Source organism: Poecilia reticulata, linkage group LG17 (assembly GCF_000633615.1).
Source record: "Poecilia reticulata strain Guanapo linkage group LG17, Guppy_female_1.0+MT, whole genome shotgun sequence".
NCBI lineage: Eukaryota > Metazoa > Chordata > Actinopteri > Cyprinodontiformes > Poeciliidae > Poecilia > Poecilia reticulata.
Genome location: NC_024347.1, coordinates 113,352 through 133,089, shown reverse-complemented (window position 1 = coordinate 133,089; position 19,738 = coordinate 113,352). Strand labels below are relative to the sequence as shown.

Genomic DNA, 19,738 nt, shown 5'->3' with positions numbered 1-19,738 from the left:
GTATACAGATGTATAAAGGCATTAAGAGCTTCACGAACCTGCCGTGGCATTTTATCTCCTTTTTTTTTCCTCCATCATTTTCAACTTTRCCCACAGAGAACATCGCAGAGGTAACTAAATGAATCAATAAAAGCAAAATTCCCCTCATTGCATCATTTCTGATCTAGGCAGTACTGAACTCAGTGCATCTCGTTTTCTGAAAGTGCAGGCTACAATTGATTCGATGCCCAACTGTAGTTTTCAAGCACTAAATTTAGGTGAAATATGCACTTTAAAACCTGTATGTGAACTGAATTAACCATTCCTTATTAATTTAATATATCACAAAATTCCAAATGACAAGGCATACCTTTGCACACTAATTTTGAGTCTAATTTTTGGAGAATCAGACGCAATGCTAAATTGCATAAAACCATATTGTAGAACAGCTGAATGAAAAAACTGACCTTGATGAGTACTAAGACTTTCTTTTTATCTGTTGGCAGTCTGTCGTGAAATAAGAGCACCCTTGGTTAAATTAACATGGGGAAGATTTTACCTTGAGACTCCATTAGCTACTTCATTATACTTACAGTAACACTTCTTAAAACTTTGTGTGCAGAGAGACTCTAAATAGGGGAAATTATTGTATGGTTTCAACTTTACTTTAAAGCTTATTGCAATTCAAAGTTTATCACTTCATGGTTTTCAGAAAAGACCTGCGACCATAGACACATTTATGTCAGCAAATAATAGTGTAGATCAGGGTTCTTCAAATTCATTACTTAAGGGCTGGTGTTMAAGTATAAGTTGTATACAACTGTATCAAATTCTACTGTTACTCCAGTAAAACTGTTTTTCCACGTTTTTATAGAAGTATTACAAAAGTAGTGGTGTGATTTAGCATAAACTACATGTACATTTCTGATGAAATGATAATCCTTGCAGACATGTTCACTCCTTACAATAAAATCAAGAAGCAAATGCTGTATTCCAAAACAAACATTTGCAAACCAAAGCACAGAGTTCACAAATGGTCTCGTGGGGGACAACGAGGCAGATTAAATGTCTGACAGCTCTGTGTGCGAGTCTAATTCTCGGAAGTTGCTGCATGCTTGGGGAGAAAAAGTTATTTTTTATTTTTTTCAACAGACTAACATAGCTCAGCTACTAAAGGAAACATGGTTATTGCACTTTTTCAATTATGTTAAGTTATGATGAACTAGTCTGTTAACAAGCTGATACTGCTGGAAAAACTAATTTTAATTTCAGTGTTTTGCAATTACTCATTCCTCCATATAAGTGAATCAATTAACATGCATTTATGTAGAAATGAAAAGGGTGCTCCAATAAAAACAAGGATGGAAACCACTGGCCTCTGACAAAATTTAAATGTCTGTGTTGAAAAAGAACACCCCTTACATATCAAATCATTAATAATTGATTTGATGTATAAAAAAAACATTTTTATACAACAAATTAAAGACATGGAACAAGCTGTTTTGCTCAAAAGGTTTTTTTTGTATTTTTCCATAAGCAGCCTTGCAAAATGTGGTTAAACCATTTTTATTTTTACTTCCTGTTATTCTCTTTAAGTCAAATGCTATTTTTATGATTACAATGACATACAAAAAGAAAAAAGAAATAAGAACATCCTTTCTGAAAGTATTTTCTTAGCACATGCCCAAATTAGCTGATGGTATGGACCGTGCTTCCGGAACAGATCGGGCAGTGACGGTGCTCACTCCTGTCCTTGTGTCTGTGGYTGCAGCTTAATGAAGTGTATGTAAATTAACCTCACTACCAGCCAGTCACAGACAGATTGCTCTAATCCAATCAGAGCACTCCTTGCAAATGATATGTTTTCTTGGACGAAAAACAATCAAGAAAAAACATAAGAAGAAATAAGAGAAAAAAAAAAAACACAAGACACTTGTAAGACAAACACTTGTAGACTAAGAATATTTAGTTAAGTATGTAAATATGCTTACTTACATTGTGCATTTTAGGTGGTATTTCTTAATTTCATAACCTCCTATTATTGAGACGTTTGAAAAGTGCTTCTGGCTCATTTACAGTATTTTATATCTTCCCATCTCCTGAGAGGTGTCGCAAATGTCTCTTTGGTTTCTAACAAAAGAACAGCCGTACTTAACCCAGAACAAATATTACATTTTTTTTACTCAACATCTTCGGAGACAGACCTGGATGAAAATACACAGAAATTCTGGTCTTGCATGATTTCTTTTAGAGTGCCACACGTGCATAGAAAGCTATTGAGTGAGCAAGAATGTGATTAAACTTCTACACAGCAAATTATTTGTTCACATAGATATATGTGCTCTCGTGAGTCTCACCGCACATTCAGGTTGGTGTCAGATGTAACGACATACCCACTGTGTTCACAGAATTTTGGCTGTGTTGGTGCATACAAAGGGCCTCGAGGCAATAAGAAATTCTCAAGGTTTCCACGGTAATGCTTCCGGTACAGAACAAAGYTAACGTGGATGTCGCGCTCTGGACTAACCTGTCTCTGGGTCACACTGGTGTTCACAAGGATCCAGCAGGCGTCGACCACACAGCTCGTTGACCCAAGGTCCACTGGCATTCTGCTGGTAGTACAACAAGATCTGGGCTGGGTTCAGCCAATCTGAAGCATCCAACTGGCTCCCCTGGAGCAGAATGAACCTCGAACCTGAAGAGAATGGAGCGAATGCAAGTGAGAAACACAAGTGCACACTGAAGGAAAATAAGTTGGAAGACTAGAGAAAAGTGAGGACATCGTGACAGAATGAAAAGACACAACAAATAAACTCTTCAAAACAGGATGATGACGAGATTATTTATTTCTTCTTCATGCCTCTTGGAAAAGCAACCATTAGAAATAAAATGGTCACAATTCCAAAGTCATAGATATTTATATTGTTAGGCTTCCCAATCTAATCTTAGGTCCAAATACATTTTGAACCTAATCTTAGGTTCAATCTTAGGTTGAACCCAAGATTGAACCTAAGATTAGGTTCAATCTTAGATTAGACAGGACAACAATAGTTGTTGACATTAATTGTGTCACCCAGGAAAGACCTACAACAAAATCTAAAACCATATTTAAAGAAGAAATTCCAGCTTTCCAAGATGTGCAGGTTCTCTTCAAGCTGTGGTGCAATGTAGCGGGAGACTGATGTTGGTTACATTCAAATTATGGCCATCATTGTCGTTTTATGAGATCACAAACCACATACATTTCATTTGCTATTGGGATAATGTCATTAACCATACCAAGACAGACATTAGATTGCAAGTGTATTCAGTTTTGTTGTAAATGCATGTTGTATTGAATAACTGTGCCATTACCAAATACCTTTGAGCACTTTCCTTCGCAAAGCCTCATTCTCCTAATATAGCGGTCATTAACTACTCATTTATGACTTGACCGTCAGTCTGATTAGATCTGCTTTGAAATAAAGTAGTGAATCAGCCCCGTGTTTTTGCTAATAAAWGCTGATGAATTACTGTAGCCGTACATTTAGTGTCAGTATAATTGGCCAACAAAAGCTGTGAAAGCTCTAGAAATGATGCCACCCTGTCCTGGACATTTTTCAAGGAGATTTGATTGTAACTGTTGAACACAGATGAACAGTTAAGTACAAAACTTTACAGATGCTTAAAAACACATAATCAGGGCGCAAACTGTGGATATTTCTACTTATAATAAAAACCAATATAAATACAAGATTAGAATAATCCCCACACACCGCAAACAGCTTTACAAATTTCATAACATACTAGGTGTATTCAAAAAGCAAAAACAAAATAAGTGAAATAACCTGCAAATTCTAAACTACAATTATTGTAACTTGAATTATGTGAAGACTTTAATAAACGAGCGAGGCCGTCTTTAGCCTTGGGTGGAAGACTCCATGATAGGAGTGAGAAATAAAATGGGTAAATGACTAACACTGCTAAGTAGATGACAAATGTTATAATTAACACATTCAATTTTATATGTTCGTAAATACATTTAATCAGCCAGTCAATCAATCAATCAAATCTTCTTTATTATCCCCAACGGAAATTGTTATGCAGCACAGTAGGAAAAAGAAACAACCATTCTGACATAATGTATGTATGCATAGCAAGAGACAGAAAGATATCAAGTTATTTGAAATTATTATTGGAAGCTAATTTATTGTCTTCATTTCCAACGGAGTCTAAGGCAGAAGAAGTTAATTTTATCTGCTAAATTTAATTTTTCAGAGGTAGCATTTTCTCTCAAGTTCTGGCACTGGCTTGCACAAGCCAGTRCATTAGCATTACACCTAAAATAAGCTTTTAGCCAATTTTCTTACTTATTGCCAATGTTTCATATACTAAATGGAGTAAGTAAATGACATGCTAGTGATTCCCCACATGCTACTAACAGCAATTACGCCAACATTAGCATTTTGGCTAATTTCACATTATGCGTCGTTTAAAACCAAGTGGACTTCGATGAATAAATGAGTAAGAAACCTGTGTTTACGTCAGTACAAATTATTCTATTTGTGCAACTCGCATATTATATGATCTACAGAGAACATTGACTAAGATGATGGCAACTGAAAAGCAGAAAAATAAAAAAAGTCACTGAAAATCTTTCAAGAAACCAGAATGTTCCTCACTGTGATTACATTTCAAACTCTGTATTAAATTGTATGATCATTTTCTTTGCACGTCTCATAAACTTGAAATAACATAGGAAATGAAAGAAATTTAAAACGAATGGAGTACAAAAAAATAGCTTTTTCTGTTACTTTTCAACATGTTCCAGGCATGAAACATGTTGGATTTTAAAAAATGTTGGCAATTCTTTGAAAAAGTCAGCATTAAAGTAAGAGCCTAGATTGTCTGGGGAAACACATAGATGCTGCTTTTACAGAATTACCTCAGCATACGATGTGGAGTTATGTTTTTAACCAGTTTACTTATGAGGAAGCAATCATTTGTCTTCTTAATATGGTGGAAATATTGTAATCTTATTGCTACACACAAATAATAATGTTAATTTACTAGTCACTTCTATGGCCTATTATAATACCTTGTTATCACAGTACCTTAAATAACTCTCGAGACAGCCTAAGGCTGATCCACTTAGTTATGCTGCTATGCTCGAGGCTTAAGGGGGCTCYATACTGATCTGAGCACCTCTCCTCCTCCTCCTCCTCCATATTTGTAACGCCCTGAAGACAAATGTACTGTAAAATAAAGCCAACATATTGGTAGCAGAAAGTGCATTGTTTTTACAGTTTTTAAAATGCTAATTTTGCTTTGCTTCAAATAAGTTTCAAAGGTCTAAGAACAATCTTTAAAAACCCCCAAAAACTATCAGGTTTTTGGGTTCCATCTCTTCTTTTGTATAACAAAAGAATACTATTTTGATTATTTTATTTTTTAACTGACTCATTTAACCAGATTTCAGTCAGGAGCCACCAATCTAGATACCATGATACTGTGTCAGTCATATAAAGTCATATATTAACTGATTTTTCCCCCCAAAATATTTAAAAAATATAGTCAAAGAATGTTTCTCAAGCATTTCATAAATTATCTTAACTTGTGTACAAGCAGATTATTTAAGGCTAAAATAATCTCCTTAGCATAAAATACTAAGAGAACACCTGAGCTCAATAGACAAGCAACCATATGTTTCAGTAGGCACAACGCTAACTAAATAACAAAATGTTGCTTTTTTTTTCTGTCAGCCTTTTGTCTGCCATGGAGCGTAAGGGGCTGATGAAAACACAACGAGGCACGAGTATTTATAATCTAAAAATTACACACAAACACTGAAAGACAGCTGCCATGAACACACAATGTGTAACATAATTTCTGATAATGAATACTGATGAGAGTTCATAGCAGAAAGCTTAATTAAATTATAATGTTACTGAGTAATTTAATTGTTTTTTTTCTGAACAAGTTATCTTAATAAAGCCAAAGAACTAACAAGAGCACCTTTCTTGAGGCTGAATTTCCAATGTTCTTTTTTGAGATCCTGCATGATGCTGGTAGCATATATTATSAAACTTTTTTTATCCACTGAGCATCTATTTATTTCTGTTCCAATCAGCTATTTAAGGTGGGCAGGCAGAGACCATATTGTTGAAGAAACTCATATCTCCACATGTGCTTTGTCACTGCTATACTATATATTATCATCCGTGTAAAGCATTTTGATGCAACAAGGACTTTTTAAAAAGTTTGATGTAAATAAAGTGGCTTGAGATTTTTAAAAYTACAATAATACTCTGATGGTTAAGTCTGTCGTTGATAGGTTTCCTTTCCATTTGTTGAGTCCCCACCATTGTGTGTTTATTTTCTGTCTATTCTGTGTTTTTCAACTCAAAACTTGAATTTTCTCGTTTTGTGGTGGGTAAAACCATTCACCCTGTCCATTGTATCTCCTCAGTCCAAAAGGTTGAGGTACTTAATTAAGGTTTCTATATCTGACACTGTTGTTCATTTTGAACTTGCCTTACCCAAGAAAGGATGTATTAAGAAGTACATGTTGTTCTGTGAGCTAAAAAAAAATGTCTGGTTTGATATCTTTCTTTGAAATGAAATATGAATAGAGAAGAGTGACTCTACACGTCTGTGGTTTTCTTCAGTGGATCTGAAGGCAGAAACTTGTGCAGCTGTTGGCATTAATAGCTTCTTTCCCCAGTGGTTGAATTCAAATTTTTGTCTGATTTACCGTGACATGAAATCAGGTCTGATGAGATTGTGGAGACATTTATAGAAACATTCTAAATCGATCCYGGTTTTGTAATTCAACAGGCACAATCGCTATCTTTCATCTCCCTTTTCAAAGTTCGCTCCTTGGATGCCTCCAAGAATTTTAATAACACCCGCTGGCAAGCAAGTGTATACCACAAGGAAAGCTGCAGTACACCGAATCAAATCAAACCTGCAGATGACAGATGAGCAAGCGTAGTCAGTCTATAATATATCCTGACCAGCAACTCACTGCAGTGACAGCTAAAAAATGCCAATAGGCTTACAGGAACCAGAAAATGGAAACTTTTTCATTTTCTGAAGCCCTTAGTTTACATCTAGATTACTTTCCAAAAGTACTATCACTTCTTTTCTTTTTAATATYGYCAGGTTTTTTAGTCTATTTCCTGAAAACTAGTTCATACCCTTAAATACAATTACATGAAAATGATTGCCTTTTAAAATCAACATATTAGTATCAGAAAGTGTCTAAATGTAATCTCTAGAGAGGTTAGAAGAAAAAAATGTTTTGAGAAGTTTAAAGCAGAAATTGGTGAAAAGAAAACATAAAAGCTTTAAAACTCTCAAAGACAATTCAATCCATTATCTGCAAATACACAAAGACATGACAGTGCACCCAAACCAAACTGCTTCACAATGATATTATTTGTCAGAGAAGAAKTGAAGGTGTCCGGCATCAGTAGCTGCAGAGATTCACAGTGCAGGCTGAGGAATCTGTGGTCAGAACAACTATTCATCACACACTCCACAAATCCAGATTTTCAAGCTAAGTGGTAAAAAGTAAGCCGCTGGTGAATAAAGTTCACAAGAAGTGCAAGATGTTTAGGGTATATGGCAAGATTGTGCAAGAAAGCGTGCTGGTCATATGAGACCAAAATATAATGGTCACAAAAGGCAATGTGTGCTGATGTACATCACATCACCCTCAACATGCCTACGGCACTGTGAAACATGCTGGTGGCAGTAATTTGCATTGGGGATGCTTCTCTTTGACAGGGACAGGAARTTGGTCAGATTTCATGGTAAGATTGATGGAGCTAARTCCAAGCAGAAAGAGCCTGCAAGACTTRAGACTTGATGGAGGAGGCTCAACTTCCAGCAAGACATCCACTAAAAACATGCACCTGCAGTGGTTGAGATCATATATTTGTTTTATGGTACAGATCCAGTCAAAGATTAGCCTTAAATCACTCTGTAAATCTGTTGCAAAACTTTAAAATTGATGTTCAAAGGTGGTCTCCTTTCAATCTCACTGAGTATTAGCCATCTAACAAATAAGAAATTGCATAAGTTTCMATTGTTTGATGGAAAGAGATGGCAGAGGTTGTGGTTATGATGTATAAAAAGGTGAAGAAGTTTTTGGTGTCTTTTCCAAGGGACTGTATAAAAAAGTAAAAGACCCAACAGTGATGAGGAGATCTCTGTGGACAGTCAATGCCCTCTTGCCTAAATGCGCCGTTTTGCTTTGCGAGTACATCAGCCATGCGGCGCAGCATAGGGAACCAAAAGAAAAAGTGGTCGACCTGGCATTTACCTTTGTCTTTGAGAGCAAAGCAAATCAGCAGCTCCCCAACAAAGCGCTAGCACTTGGTTTGAGAGATATAGAGAGCTGAGCTCCCTGGAGAGCGGCAGAAAAATACCAGCTCAGCCCCCCAGGGCTTTAAGCTTCCTTGGGAGTTTGTTAAGAAAGGCTGCATCGACAATCTTGGACTGGTGTAAAGCCTTACCGTCAGCGATGAGGTGCTCCGGCACATGTAAGATTACTCGGACTGAGAGGCTGCAGGCGAGGTGAGAGGAGTAAACCAGGCCGATCACGCAGCTGATGACACTGATCAGAGTCAGGGTGGTCTTATTGATGGGACTCCGCGGGGAACCTGCTGTTGGGAACAAATGGAATGGAAAGAGAGGAAGGAGATGGGAACAACAAACAAAACRTATATGAGAAGCAGTCACTTGTGTTTTTCTGGCAACCTTTTGGTAACATAAACATAAATGCAAACCGTCACACACAAATACACACACTGCTCACATGAGGAGTTACTTTACAAACCGGCCTCTACCCACCCCACAGAAATGGGCTTAGCTCCCATAAAAGGGACCTTTGGATCAAAAAAAAGCATCACGCCTTTGGGAGCTTTAGACTGGGCATGGCTCGGTGGTATAGACCTAAGGTTTACCTTTGAAGGGTTTTTAACATCCATGCTGGGATGTGTGAGGAAAATGGAAACACACACACCAAAAAAAAAAAAAACTGCTTAGAGGTTGCTTTGCAACCGACCCTCTTTCCTGTGCTCCCCTTTTTTGTCAGAGTAAAATGCTTCCCTTATCTCCTTTACTCCAGAGTGCAACACAGAAAAGTGGTAAACGTGACCGCATACCCACAGGAGGTATGCATTCATCCGCACGCACATGCRCACACACACACAACAAAAACCACATAATGACCTTGAATAAAGGTACTCAAACTTTGTCCAAAGCAGTTACTTTTACACTAACGCCAAAAATTCAAGATTAAATTGTCACTTTTAAATTACTTTGGCAGATCTTGTTCTTTCAGATGCTACCCGAGGCTAGGCTTTACAAAGGCCAAATGGAACGGTGACCTTTTGTATTTTGCTCCAAACCAGTTGATGTAATCAAGTAACTTATCCAGAAATGGGATGCAGGGATCATCTCACTTTGCTGAACCTTTTTTTTYCCCCTTTTATCTTCTGACATTGTGCCCAAAGTTTATTCTTCAGTTTTTAAAATGTTAGGAAMAYWTTTTTTTTTATTAAAATCAGTCTCCAAATAAATKTAGCTATTTTCGGAAAATATTTCATATTGTATATGTGAGCAGGAAATGACGRGAAATAATTTCATCATGCCTCACAAATCAGTCTTTCCTCTGGATGTAAACAACGCAGTTGGGGCATCATTGCTACCACCTTGTTCTAATTAAAGATGTTGGCTACACTTCCGGAGGCTTCACAGTGTACGTGACACCTGTGCACATGACGGGAGGATAATTGGCTTGGAGGCTTTGTAAAGGCTTGTAACGCCTTTTGACAGCAGCTATTATTTTGAGGGGATTGTTTTGTTTTGTTTTTTTTTTCTTCCTCCATCTCCCTTCCACAACCTATTACTGTACATCAAAGCTGCAAGGACAAGGCATGCTGACAGATAAAGCGTGCTCCACCACTTCACGTTGACAGCGTTTGCACAGGGTCCTCCTCAGAAATAATATTTGTCCGTAATATTATTTCAAAATAGAGTGCTCTTCATATTGCAAGATGCAACAAATATTACATTTTTTTTTGCCCCCCACCAATGGGAACCTCTGATCTCATGATCTTGTTTGATTTCCATCAACAAGATTGAATGCAGATGCAGTGAGATCAATTTTACATGCTCACAAGCACTCTACACATTACCGTGAACGTATACACAATCCCTGTACGAGTCRAATTTATGTCTAAACACCAATTTAGAACCATCCACTGGCTACATGTACAGAGTTTACTTGTCATGCGTCGTGGCGGTGGCAATACCATCAGTGGGATAGATTGTCTGTAGGTGTATGAGTCCTCCTTACCCCCAGAGCCCCACGCGCTGTTGGCGTTACCATTTCTCATACCTCGACTCCGGCGCCGACTGCGGTTTGGGTCAGTGTAAAAGGCCAGCTGAGGCTCGCTGTCTGCCTCCGTCCCAGAGTCCCCGTCTGGGTTCAAGAAAGTTGAACCCGCTGTTGGAGTCAAACAAAAATACACCTCCAATGAAAAGGAAAAAGAAAAAAAGGCGACTGGTGGGGGCTCGGTCCGCAAGATACCCTTTCAGTGACTGAAACATAAGGGATGGCAGTCAAAAGTAAAAAATATGTTTTTGTGTTGGAATAATGTGCAGCTCTGGGAGTTGTTAAAAGAAAGAAAAGTGTTTTAGTGGAGCTTCATTTAAATCGAGCCAACAATAATTTCAGTATAATGGCATTTACGGTTATCGCATGAAAAGTTAGATAAAGGATCATAATTAAAGGCAGATGGTTCCCGCACTGCAGTAGTAATTTTGGTGTCTGATCAATCATTTTTTCATAAAGCTGTGACTTTTACTAAAGACAAATCTAATATAACCAAACAATGTGTTGTTTATGGACATTAGGATCCTAATGATATACAAGGAAAAGCGTGAAAGAGAAGTTTAAACACCTGTAGAAACTGCGGTGTACAGAGAAATTGATACACACTGGTTAAAAAAAATTTATAAACCACCTTTCTGCGTACACAAGCATGAATGACAATGCTGAGGCATTCCTCCTGGTAGATCAGTGTATTTCTGCAAATGACAGTAGTAACACTAGGAGCAGCCAGACAAGCTTKATTCTTTTTTCCGCAGATCACCCGTTCCATATTCTACTGTCATAACGGTGACAGTTTCATCAAATATGTAAAACACTTTTGTTTTTATAAAAGTTACCTTCTTCAGCTTTAATTGAAAAACTTAAAACAGAATTATAAGTAATATGAGTAACTCTGAGTCCTATGTTGTCTACATGTGAATAAGAAAGAGTACTTGTCATGCTCTACACTTATCTAAAACTTAAATCTCAAAGATTTAAGTTTCATTTTCAATTCTACCACTTGCCCTGAAGTGCACAGGGCGAAAATGAGATCTCATCTATTTTTTGAGTTAGATTGTGTTGAGTAAAAGCAAAGTACTAGATTAAAAATATGCAATATTATGCTTCAATTATTTAGTTTATTTTTTTATTTATTCTATGCCATATGATTAATGATGGTCATCATTTCTGGTGCTCAATTTCATCAAAAATAATTCCTATCTATTCAAAATGAAATACTTATGCTGCTGAAAATGAATTAATATATTTGTCAAAGTTTACTACTGTAAATATGTAAATATGTTGGATGTGAAAAAAAAAAGCTAAAAGGAAGATTAGCAACATGTAGAGGCTCTAGTACTGTCCATCCCTCATCCACCAATCTTTATGTTTAACTTAAGTCTTAAAAGCTTAGATTTGGATAAATAACTTTCAAGTAATTGAGCTAAATATATTCATCAGCAATGAATGGTGAAAAGCCATGTGCCACTTAACGCTGCATGACACTCAACATGAAGATATTTATGCATATATTGAACTAGGCAGCTTTATATTTGGAGTATAGACTGCACTGATTGTGTTAATAATGCGTTGCTGTCAGTGTGTTTTAATTGAAGAATTAGCTATGTTTACAGGGCCTGTATCCAACGTTGTTTACAAGTGCTTTTGGTTTGCACAACGTTAAGAAGAAAATCCAATAAAGCTCCATACATGTTAGTGCCTCGGTGGKACTTGAGTGATTTGTAAATAAAATAATTCACCAACTTAAAAATCCTGACCAAGACACAGCTTTTGATTAGACGAACAGAAAGTCTGCAAAGCAATTGGGGGAGGAAATAGTTGGCAGCAATGTCAGTGTTGTAAACTTTGAACAGCTTTTTCGTGACGGCAGCTTCATCAGCTTTTCAAGTTGTTGCTTTTAGAACAATATKCTCTGAAGATATGAATGTGCTGCATAAATATTATTGGCAGCCATGACTATCTACCAGCACAGATGTTAGCGTAGCTTCACTTCACAAGAGGAAAGCCTTTTGTGGTGACACCATTGTTTCAGCGGCATTTCTCTCGAMCGATTTAATAAACAAGCATTCATCACTTTCAGTTCAGATGCTGTTTTTGCTGGAAGGAAATCCTCTGCGTCCTCTGCATTTTTTCAATTTATTGTCGAACCCTGCAATAAGAATGAAATCTGCATTTTTTTAATGGAGGAAACAAAAACATTAGGATGAATCGATTGAACTTAGAGAAAACTATAACTACAAGGCAAATGGGGAGATTACTGAAGTGTGGAAATTTCTTGAATATAAGACAATAACATGCAGACATGAAAAAAAAATCTTGTTTGGTGTAGAAACAAAACAGTCCACTACATTTAAACTGCTATTCTAGTGGCTTTAATAAAACTATTTTCCAATTACGAATGAACTTTATTATTACTATGATTATTTTTAACAAAGTGGTTTCACCTAAAAGTACACTCGTTCATACTAAAATTCACAGAATTCAATCTAAAATATTTTTTTTACACATTGTATTAATTAAATGTATATAAWAATGATGACATGGATAAACATTAAATAGTTTCGATTTTCATGGTTTTGAGTGACAATATATACAATAATGTAAAAATATTATACTCAGAAGAATAGACTAAGCTACTTACTCCATTTTCATCTTTGTGTCAAGACACGGATCAGGCCAAATTACTGCATATGAAACCTCTATATTTGACATACCTTGCATTTATTTATAATTATGAAATACTAATGAGGGACTCGCAGCCTGGGCACACTTATCTCRCCTACTCCATCACCTACTCATGTTCTCCCATTTGACAGCTTAGGTACTTGAGATTTTGAGAAGCGACTCTTGAGTCCATTAAAAGTGTTGACATATGGAGCAAAGACGAGCGCCGGAGCATCTAAGACAAAAYGAAAAAGCTTTAGTGCTTAACACACCTATCACACAAACAGAAAATGCCCACTGAGAACGACAATACGTCTGTGTGCATATTTTATAAGAAAGATGAAAACTGTCGAGTGGAAACCCCGGCAACAGAAACYCAAAACTGCGTGAAGCAGATCTAATTTCCTGCTTAGACAACCTCATTCCTGTGCAGCTGGCTTTGGAGACATCTAATTTGCATCTGGAAGCACTGAAATTTCTGAAAGGATGCGTGTGTGTGTGTGTGTCAGTGTGTTTGCGTGTGCATGCCAAGCACCATAGATGGCAAAACCTCAAACTTTCAAACACTAAGACGATACTGTATCGCTGATACAGCAATTATAATTAATGAAAACAGGGTTTTTTCCCCACTTCATTGCATTCTATTTGTGCATACTTCTATCACGTGAAAATTTGCTAAATGTAACTGAATGACTCAAAAGCAAATGTTTCTTTTATTTGCGAATAGAGCTTTTTCGTCAGACAACTGAATGGTTCAAAGCCACCAGCACAGACAAAGAGCTTCTTGAAGCTCTCACAGACACAGCTAAAGAAAAMACAGTAATAAATGYGTTACAAAAAACATACAAAGAATCTCTGGGACGTATTTTAAAATATGAGGTTGGCTGCAAAAACATCATTTTCAAGATTATGTGGATTGTGGTGGGAATGTAACTTAACTTTCCATAACATGACTACGTATWTTTACCCCACAATTTGTTTCTCATTYGTCTTCACTGAATAATGTTCAGATAATCATCAGTTTAATTACACGTATTTGATTTGAATGTGCGTTTACACATTTGTTGCTGCAAAAACAACCCACATGTAATTATGGCCTCAGTTAGTTATTGGTAACTAATTTTGTGCTGAATAAGAATATTCTATTGAACTTTAAAAGTGTTGAAGTCAAATACATGTTAACAATAAGCATAACAATAAGCTATGATTGATGACATACAAAAAAACATGTGTTTTAGACAACAGTTAACTGACAAATATTGAGGAGTCACCATATTAATATAGATAAAATGTATAATAAATTGTGTATTGAGAATGATGACACAAAAATCACACAATTAAATGTATTTTACTGGTATTTTATGTGGGAGACCAACACAGAACAGCAAATAACTGAAATGTCAAAACAAGAATACATTGTTTTCAAAATACCGTTCAAATACAAGTTGGAATAGTGTGGCATGCATAGACTCTGCTTCCTTGTAAACAACCTTTTTTCTGCACATACAGCAGCAAGTCTTTTGTTGAAGCGTCGCATACCCAATGACTAAACTTTTGTCTGCTTTTTTTTTTTTTCTTACAAAGTAGCTCAAGGTAACTCAGTCCTTCTAAGAGCACCGAGTTTAAAAATCGACAATAAACATCGATTTTTAAAATTCATTTTTGATCTAAACCCTTACATTGTATGTCTGGCTGTGTGCTTAGGGTCGCGTCCTGCTGGAAAGCGAACCTCCATCGTAGCTTCAAGCTCTTTGCAGCCTCTAATGGGTTTTCTTGCAATGCATTTACCCACAGCTAAAGAAAAGCATYCTTACAGTCAGATCCAAGCCAACTTCTGAAGGCAACTGGTTGCACTGGACTTTCTTTTCCTTTTTGTAGGTGTATCAGAGTAAAGGGGGCCATTTCCCACTTCATATTATCAACAACTTTGTGTTGATCTGTCTCATAAAAATACGCTACAGTGCATGTTTTTGCTTTTAAGTTGACACAATCTGACACAGTTGTAGGGACATGGATATTTTTGCAGTGCGTCTTAAGTCAAGCAATCTCCCGGCAAGCTAGCTTGTTAMATTTGTGGCTTTTTCATGCTAGCATTATCCAGATTTTTCTACCACCACATGTGTGCATTGCTCAGACTGATTAGAAGCCCATATTTTCATGCRAACTTCTGTACACTTGAAAATGAGATTTGCAATTTAACATTTCTTGGGCCTCAGCTTGGGCTTGGAATACATTTCTTAGTCAGAGCTGGACATTGAGAGCAATTAAAAAAAGTCATGGCACCAGCAAGAAGGAGTTTCAGTCTATAAATCCAATATTGTCAAGAGGCACCAACTTAAACAGAGATATTTTCAAAAAGTTATGAAATATTAAGGAATTAAGCGTGGCTTATTTCTTAAGAAAGATGTGAAGATCTTGTATTTCTTGGTTGTGTTCAGAAAAGGACTAATCTGCTGACAACACTTTGCTGATAAATCGCCTGGACCTTAATGTTTCTTTGTTCAATGTGTCACAAATGCCAACTTCTCTGAGAATTTGTTTCTATTTTTAGTACCAAGTTATAAAGACTGGCAACACAAACACAAGTGTTGTTTACAGTTAATTCCAACCACACTGGAAGATTTCTGGGCATTGCAGGCTTAATTTTTCAACAAGGCCACTTGGAGGGGCTAGCAGCGCCCACTGTGGTTTTCTTTTTTGTATTTTTCAAGCATTCACTCTTTGTTCTCACCATTTATTATTGATTGAGAACCATTACCTGAAATGTGAAAATTGTCTCTTCTGAATCTGGCTTTGCTCTGTGCCAAACTGGACGCAAATAAATAAATGACAAAAAAAATTAAAAATTAAAAATCAAGGTTTCTRCATCCAAACAGTCCCAATGGTCATGTTGTTGTTGGACATGATGCATAAAACATTATTTGAAGTGCTAGTGAAATAAATAGAATGGCGCAGCGTGCAACAAACTGCTGCCTTACAATTATAGCAGTTTCAATAACTCCATCTAAAGATGCCTTGACCTTTTTTATTTGCTTATAAATAAGGTATAGATTTATTTGAGCTAAAGTCACTAGAACAACGAGTAAAGGTTAAGCTACCTAAAAATTTATAACTTAGAAGTCGTCACTTATCCCTCAAATGTAACCGTTCTCTTTAGTTTGTGTTTATACTTTGTACTGTGGTTACAAAATATTGGCCTGTAAAGCATGAAGTGAGCATGAGAAGGGATGGAATGTTACAACAAAGTAATAATGATGGAAAACAATTCAAGTATAACACAACTGGCAATAAAATTACAATAAAAAAAGTAAATGGCACATTCACGCTTCATTCATGCAAGATTTCCTCAGCACTTCAATATTTTGAGAACAATCATCACTTTGATGGCATGACTGTCACAATCAAAATCATCATATGCTATAATTTCAAAAATTTTTTCAAAATAATCTCAAGGCTATTACTAATGAACTTTTTTGAGTATTATATAAAGTTATAGTATTTCAATCCATTTGGGCATAAATATTGTATATAACAAGCACCTGTGATCCTTGATAACCCACCTTGAATAACGTGAAATACGGAGTACCTGCTGAAACTGCTTGAAATTATGTGGAAATTACTGAACAACTCAAGAAATAAGTATAAATTCAGCATTTGGCATGAACTTTTTACGCTAGAAAYGGATATTTAAKGGATATGATCACTCGCCTTCAGTCATTATAAGCGGTCCCAATAAGTGCATGAACTCTTTCACATTTTGTAGGCTTTATAATCTAAAGACAACTACTGGTATCACATTTTGTAGAAAAAGCAATGTTAAATTTTTACTACAGGACATAGAAAAAAATTTGAACGAATGCACCATTTGTTTGGCTYATTTGTTTGTTTCTTGAAAAGAAGTGACAGTTTAAAAATCTGTTTGACAGAGTTGGACAGTAATGCCCTGACAAATGCAAAAAACATAAATAAAAATAAATTATTGCGTTAAAAAACTGAAATGAATTGATTAAAAACTTATGCCTGCCATGTTTAATCTATATTGAATTTTGGTCCAGTTAAGCTGGAAATCTTTGTACATCACAATGAAGGTCAGAATTATTACACCACATTTATTTTGAGTCAATATTTTCTAATACATGTTTAATGTCTTTGCCACTGTACTAAATCCCAGAGATACATTGTTTCGTTTTGATTTATGTAATTTTGTCCATATTAAGGTAACGATATGTACATAGTAAATAAATTGTTCTGATTACAAAAAAGTCCACGACGGCACCCATGCGAACTGGACAAGTCTAGCAAAATGAGGAGACTTYACTAAGATTTACTATTTTACATTTTAAGTTAAAGAACAAAAAATGTGCTGTCACTCGACAAAAAAAACAAAACAAGTTTAACTGTTTTTTTAATGTTTGTGATTTAGAGTCTCGACCAATCACCTGATTTCAGCAATTCCTTATTTATTGGTAAATCACTATGTTTTGTAATGCAGTACTAATAAAAGGTTTGGTACTCRAAAAAATGAAAGGTTAAAATATATCAGAAAGATTGCAGACTGCATAAACTGCACCAACAAARAGAAGCTTTAGAAAGAAAGWAACATGAGGTGTAATTTGTCAGAAAACAAGTCAATTAACTTTTYAGTAAAACTTTTCCCAACCCTCGTTYGACTACTAAAGTTGTTTTTATGAATCTGTAACCTTTATTAGAACATGTACTCCTTTCAAAACGACACACAGAGCTTCTAWGTATTCAGATTTTTACCTGACATCATCAGTCTGTAAAGTTTTTCTGGTCTGGTTTACAGAAAATGYAGGCGTGACTCACCTCTGGTGTTGCTGGAGAGACGTTTGCGTTGGCTGGTRGATGTGTTGTGYGGTAGCAGGGTGTTTTGCTGGTGATTGCTGTCCAATGGACTCGTGGCAATGATGTTGTCCTTGTATTTGTTCATCAGGGCCAACTTGGTGTTGTCATTGACTGCAAACAAGTGGAAGGTAACTACAAACACTTCAAAATTGTGGTTTTGACATTTTTCAATGCCAGTTGTAGGGAGAGAGAAAAAAAAATAAAATCAGTAAAGCTACAAAAAAAGAGGCACCCGACTGTTTACTGGGTGAAAAGTCAACGAGTCTAAATTGAAGTGTGAGAAAAGCTGGCATGAAATTAAAACTAATTAAAAAAACTGTTGAAGCATATGTAAGACTCGGAGGAGGAAATTATACATTTCTGTAAATATTCTGAYAAAGGCTTCAGCAAAAAGACTAAGACAGTGATTTTATAGAATTACATAGCAAAAATTGCGTGTTTAACTGATTGTTTCATCCCAGCTAAGAGAATCCTTTGCTCACACACTCAATGATTCTTCATTAAAAGTTATTTATGATACACAAGATCTATATATGTTACCAAAGGAGATGCAAATGTTTTTGTGCTTATGATGAAAAATGAAACAGATAAAAATACTGCCTCCAGCTGCGTAACAATAAGCCTCAGACAAAAAAATAATGAAGAATAATTGCTGGTGACAAACACCACTAAATATATTCATATCATTTTTGTTTACTTGTTCATGAAGGCATAAAATGATAACCATTCTAATGCCAAAGGTCATGGCYATTTTCCAGATAGGTCTATGTGTTTGTTTATTGAATAGGAATTCAAATGTCATTTTCTCAGTGACCTCTACAGTTTTCATATCTATCAACACTCTGCACTTAGCCAGCGGCTGGTACYGTCTTTCTCCAGTTTCACGCGTTACCCATCTGAAATGCATAATGCAAAGGATTACTTTGCTTCCATTAGCTGCAGGGTTGGACTATTTGGATCTTAGAGGAACAGTGTGGGTGAGCACTTTCACCATAACTGATCACTTAATGAGTCCAGCCAGTAAATTTGAAGCTTATTTCAATTCACAGCGTATACCTGCCGTGGAACGGCTTACCGGAGTCAGTCTGATGGAGGAAAAATAAACGCTCTGAAATGGATTCAGCAGCTTGCGAAGAGGTCTCCTGAATATTTCCAATTTAAACGGATTGTTTTAAGAAAAACAAAACGGGCGTTTTCACGACTCAAAGCCAAATGACAACTACATGGAAGACAGAAACTGCACACGTTTGCACGACTGACGTTTAACCAATTACTGTTGACCTGTGAAACAAAATAAACCTTTTTGTTAAAGAAGAAATCTGATCAAATTAATTATTAAAAGTGCAAGATCGTTATTCTGATTAAACAGAAAATGTGACATTTTTCAGAATTAAAAGATGTGTTACCCTAATTAAAGTGAATGTTTCTGGCATCAAATTTGTTTATTTTTGTTCTAGTAATGATCCAACAAATACACATTTGTATGAGAAAGACTTTTTTATTGTATCCTTGGGCATTAATACTGTAATAAGAATATAAAACTGCAGCACTATTTCTTTTAAATGGAATTGTTCTTGTCTGTGTGCATACACAAAAAAACCTTGCCTGCCCTGCATCCCTTACCCACCCAAAAAGGAATAAATAAATAAAACACATGGGGTTGGAATTTTCAGAGCTAAAAAATATGCCATGTTAGTGGACTAGTGGACTCACTCACTCACTCACTCACTCACTCACTCACTCACTCACTCACTCACTCACTCACTCACTCACTCACTCACTCACTCACTCACTCACTCACTCACTCACTCACTCACTCACTCACTCACTCACTCACTCACT

The 19,738-nt window shown here is 36.2% G+C and overlaps 1 protein-coding gene across 1 annotated transcript in view; it reads right to left on the bottom strand.

The window, feature by feature from the left end:
- astn1 (astrotactin 1) overlaps nt 1–19,738 on the bottom strand; it is a 369,159-nt gene that overhangs the window by 251,617 nt on the left and 97,804 nt on the right. Inside the window, exons 3-7 of the mRNA XM_017309852.1 lie at nt 18,972–18,981; nt 17,858–18,028; nt 10,370–10,477; nt 8,481–8,630; nt 2,507–2,674 (exon numbers count right to left, since the gene is read on the bottom strand). Coding sequence (XP_017165341.1) covers nt 2,507–2,674; nt 8,481–8,630; nt 10,370–10,477; nt 17,858–18,028; nt 18,972–18,981 — 607 coding nt within the window. The remainder of the gene's footprint in view (nt 1–2,506; nt 2,675–8,480; nt 8,631–10,369; nt 10,478–17,857; nt 18,029–18,971; nt 18,982–19,738) is intronic.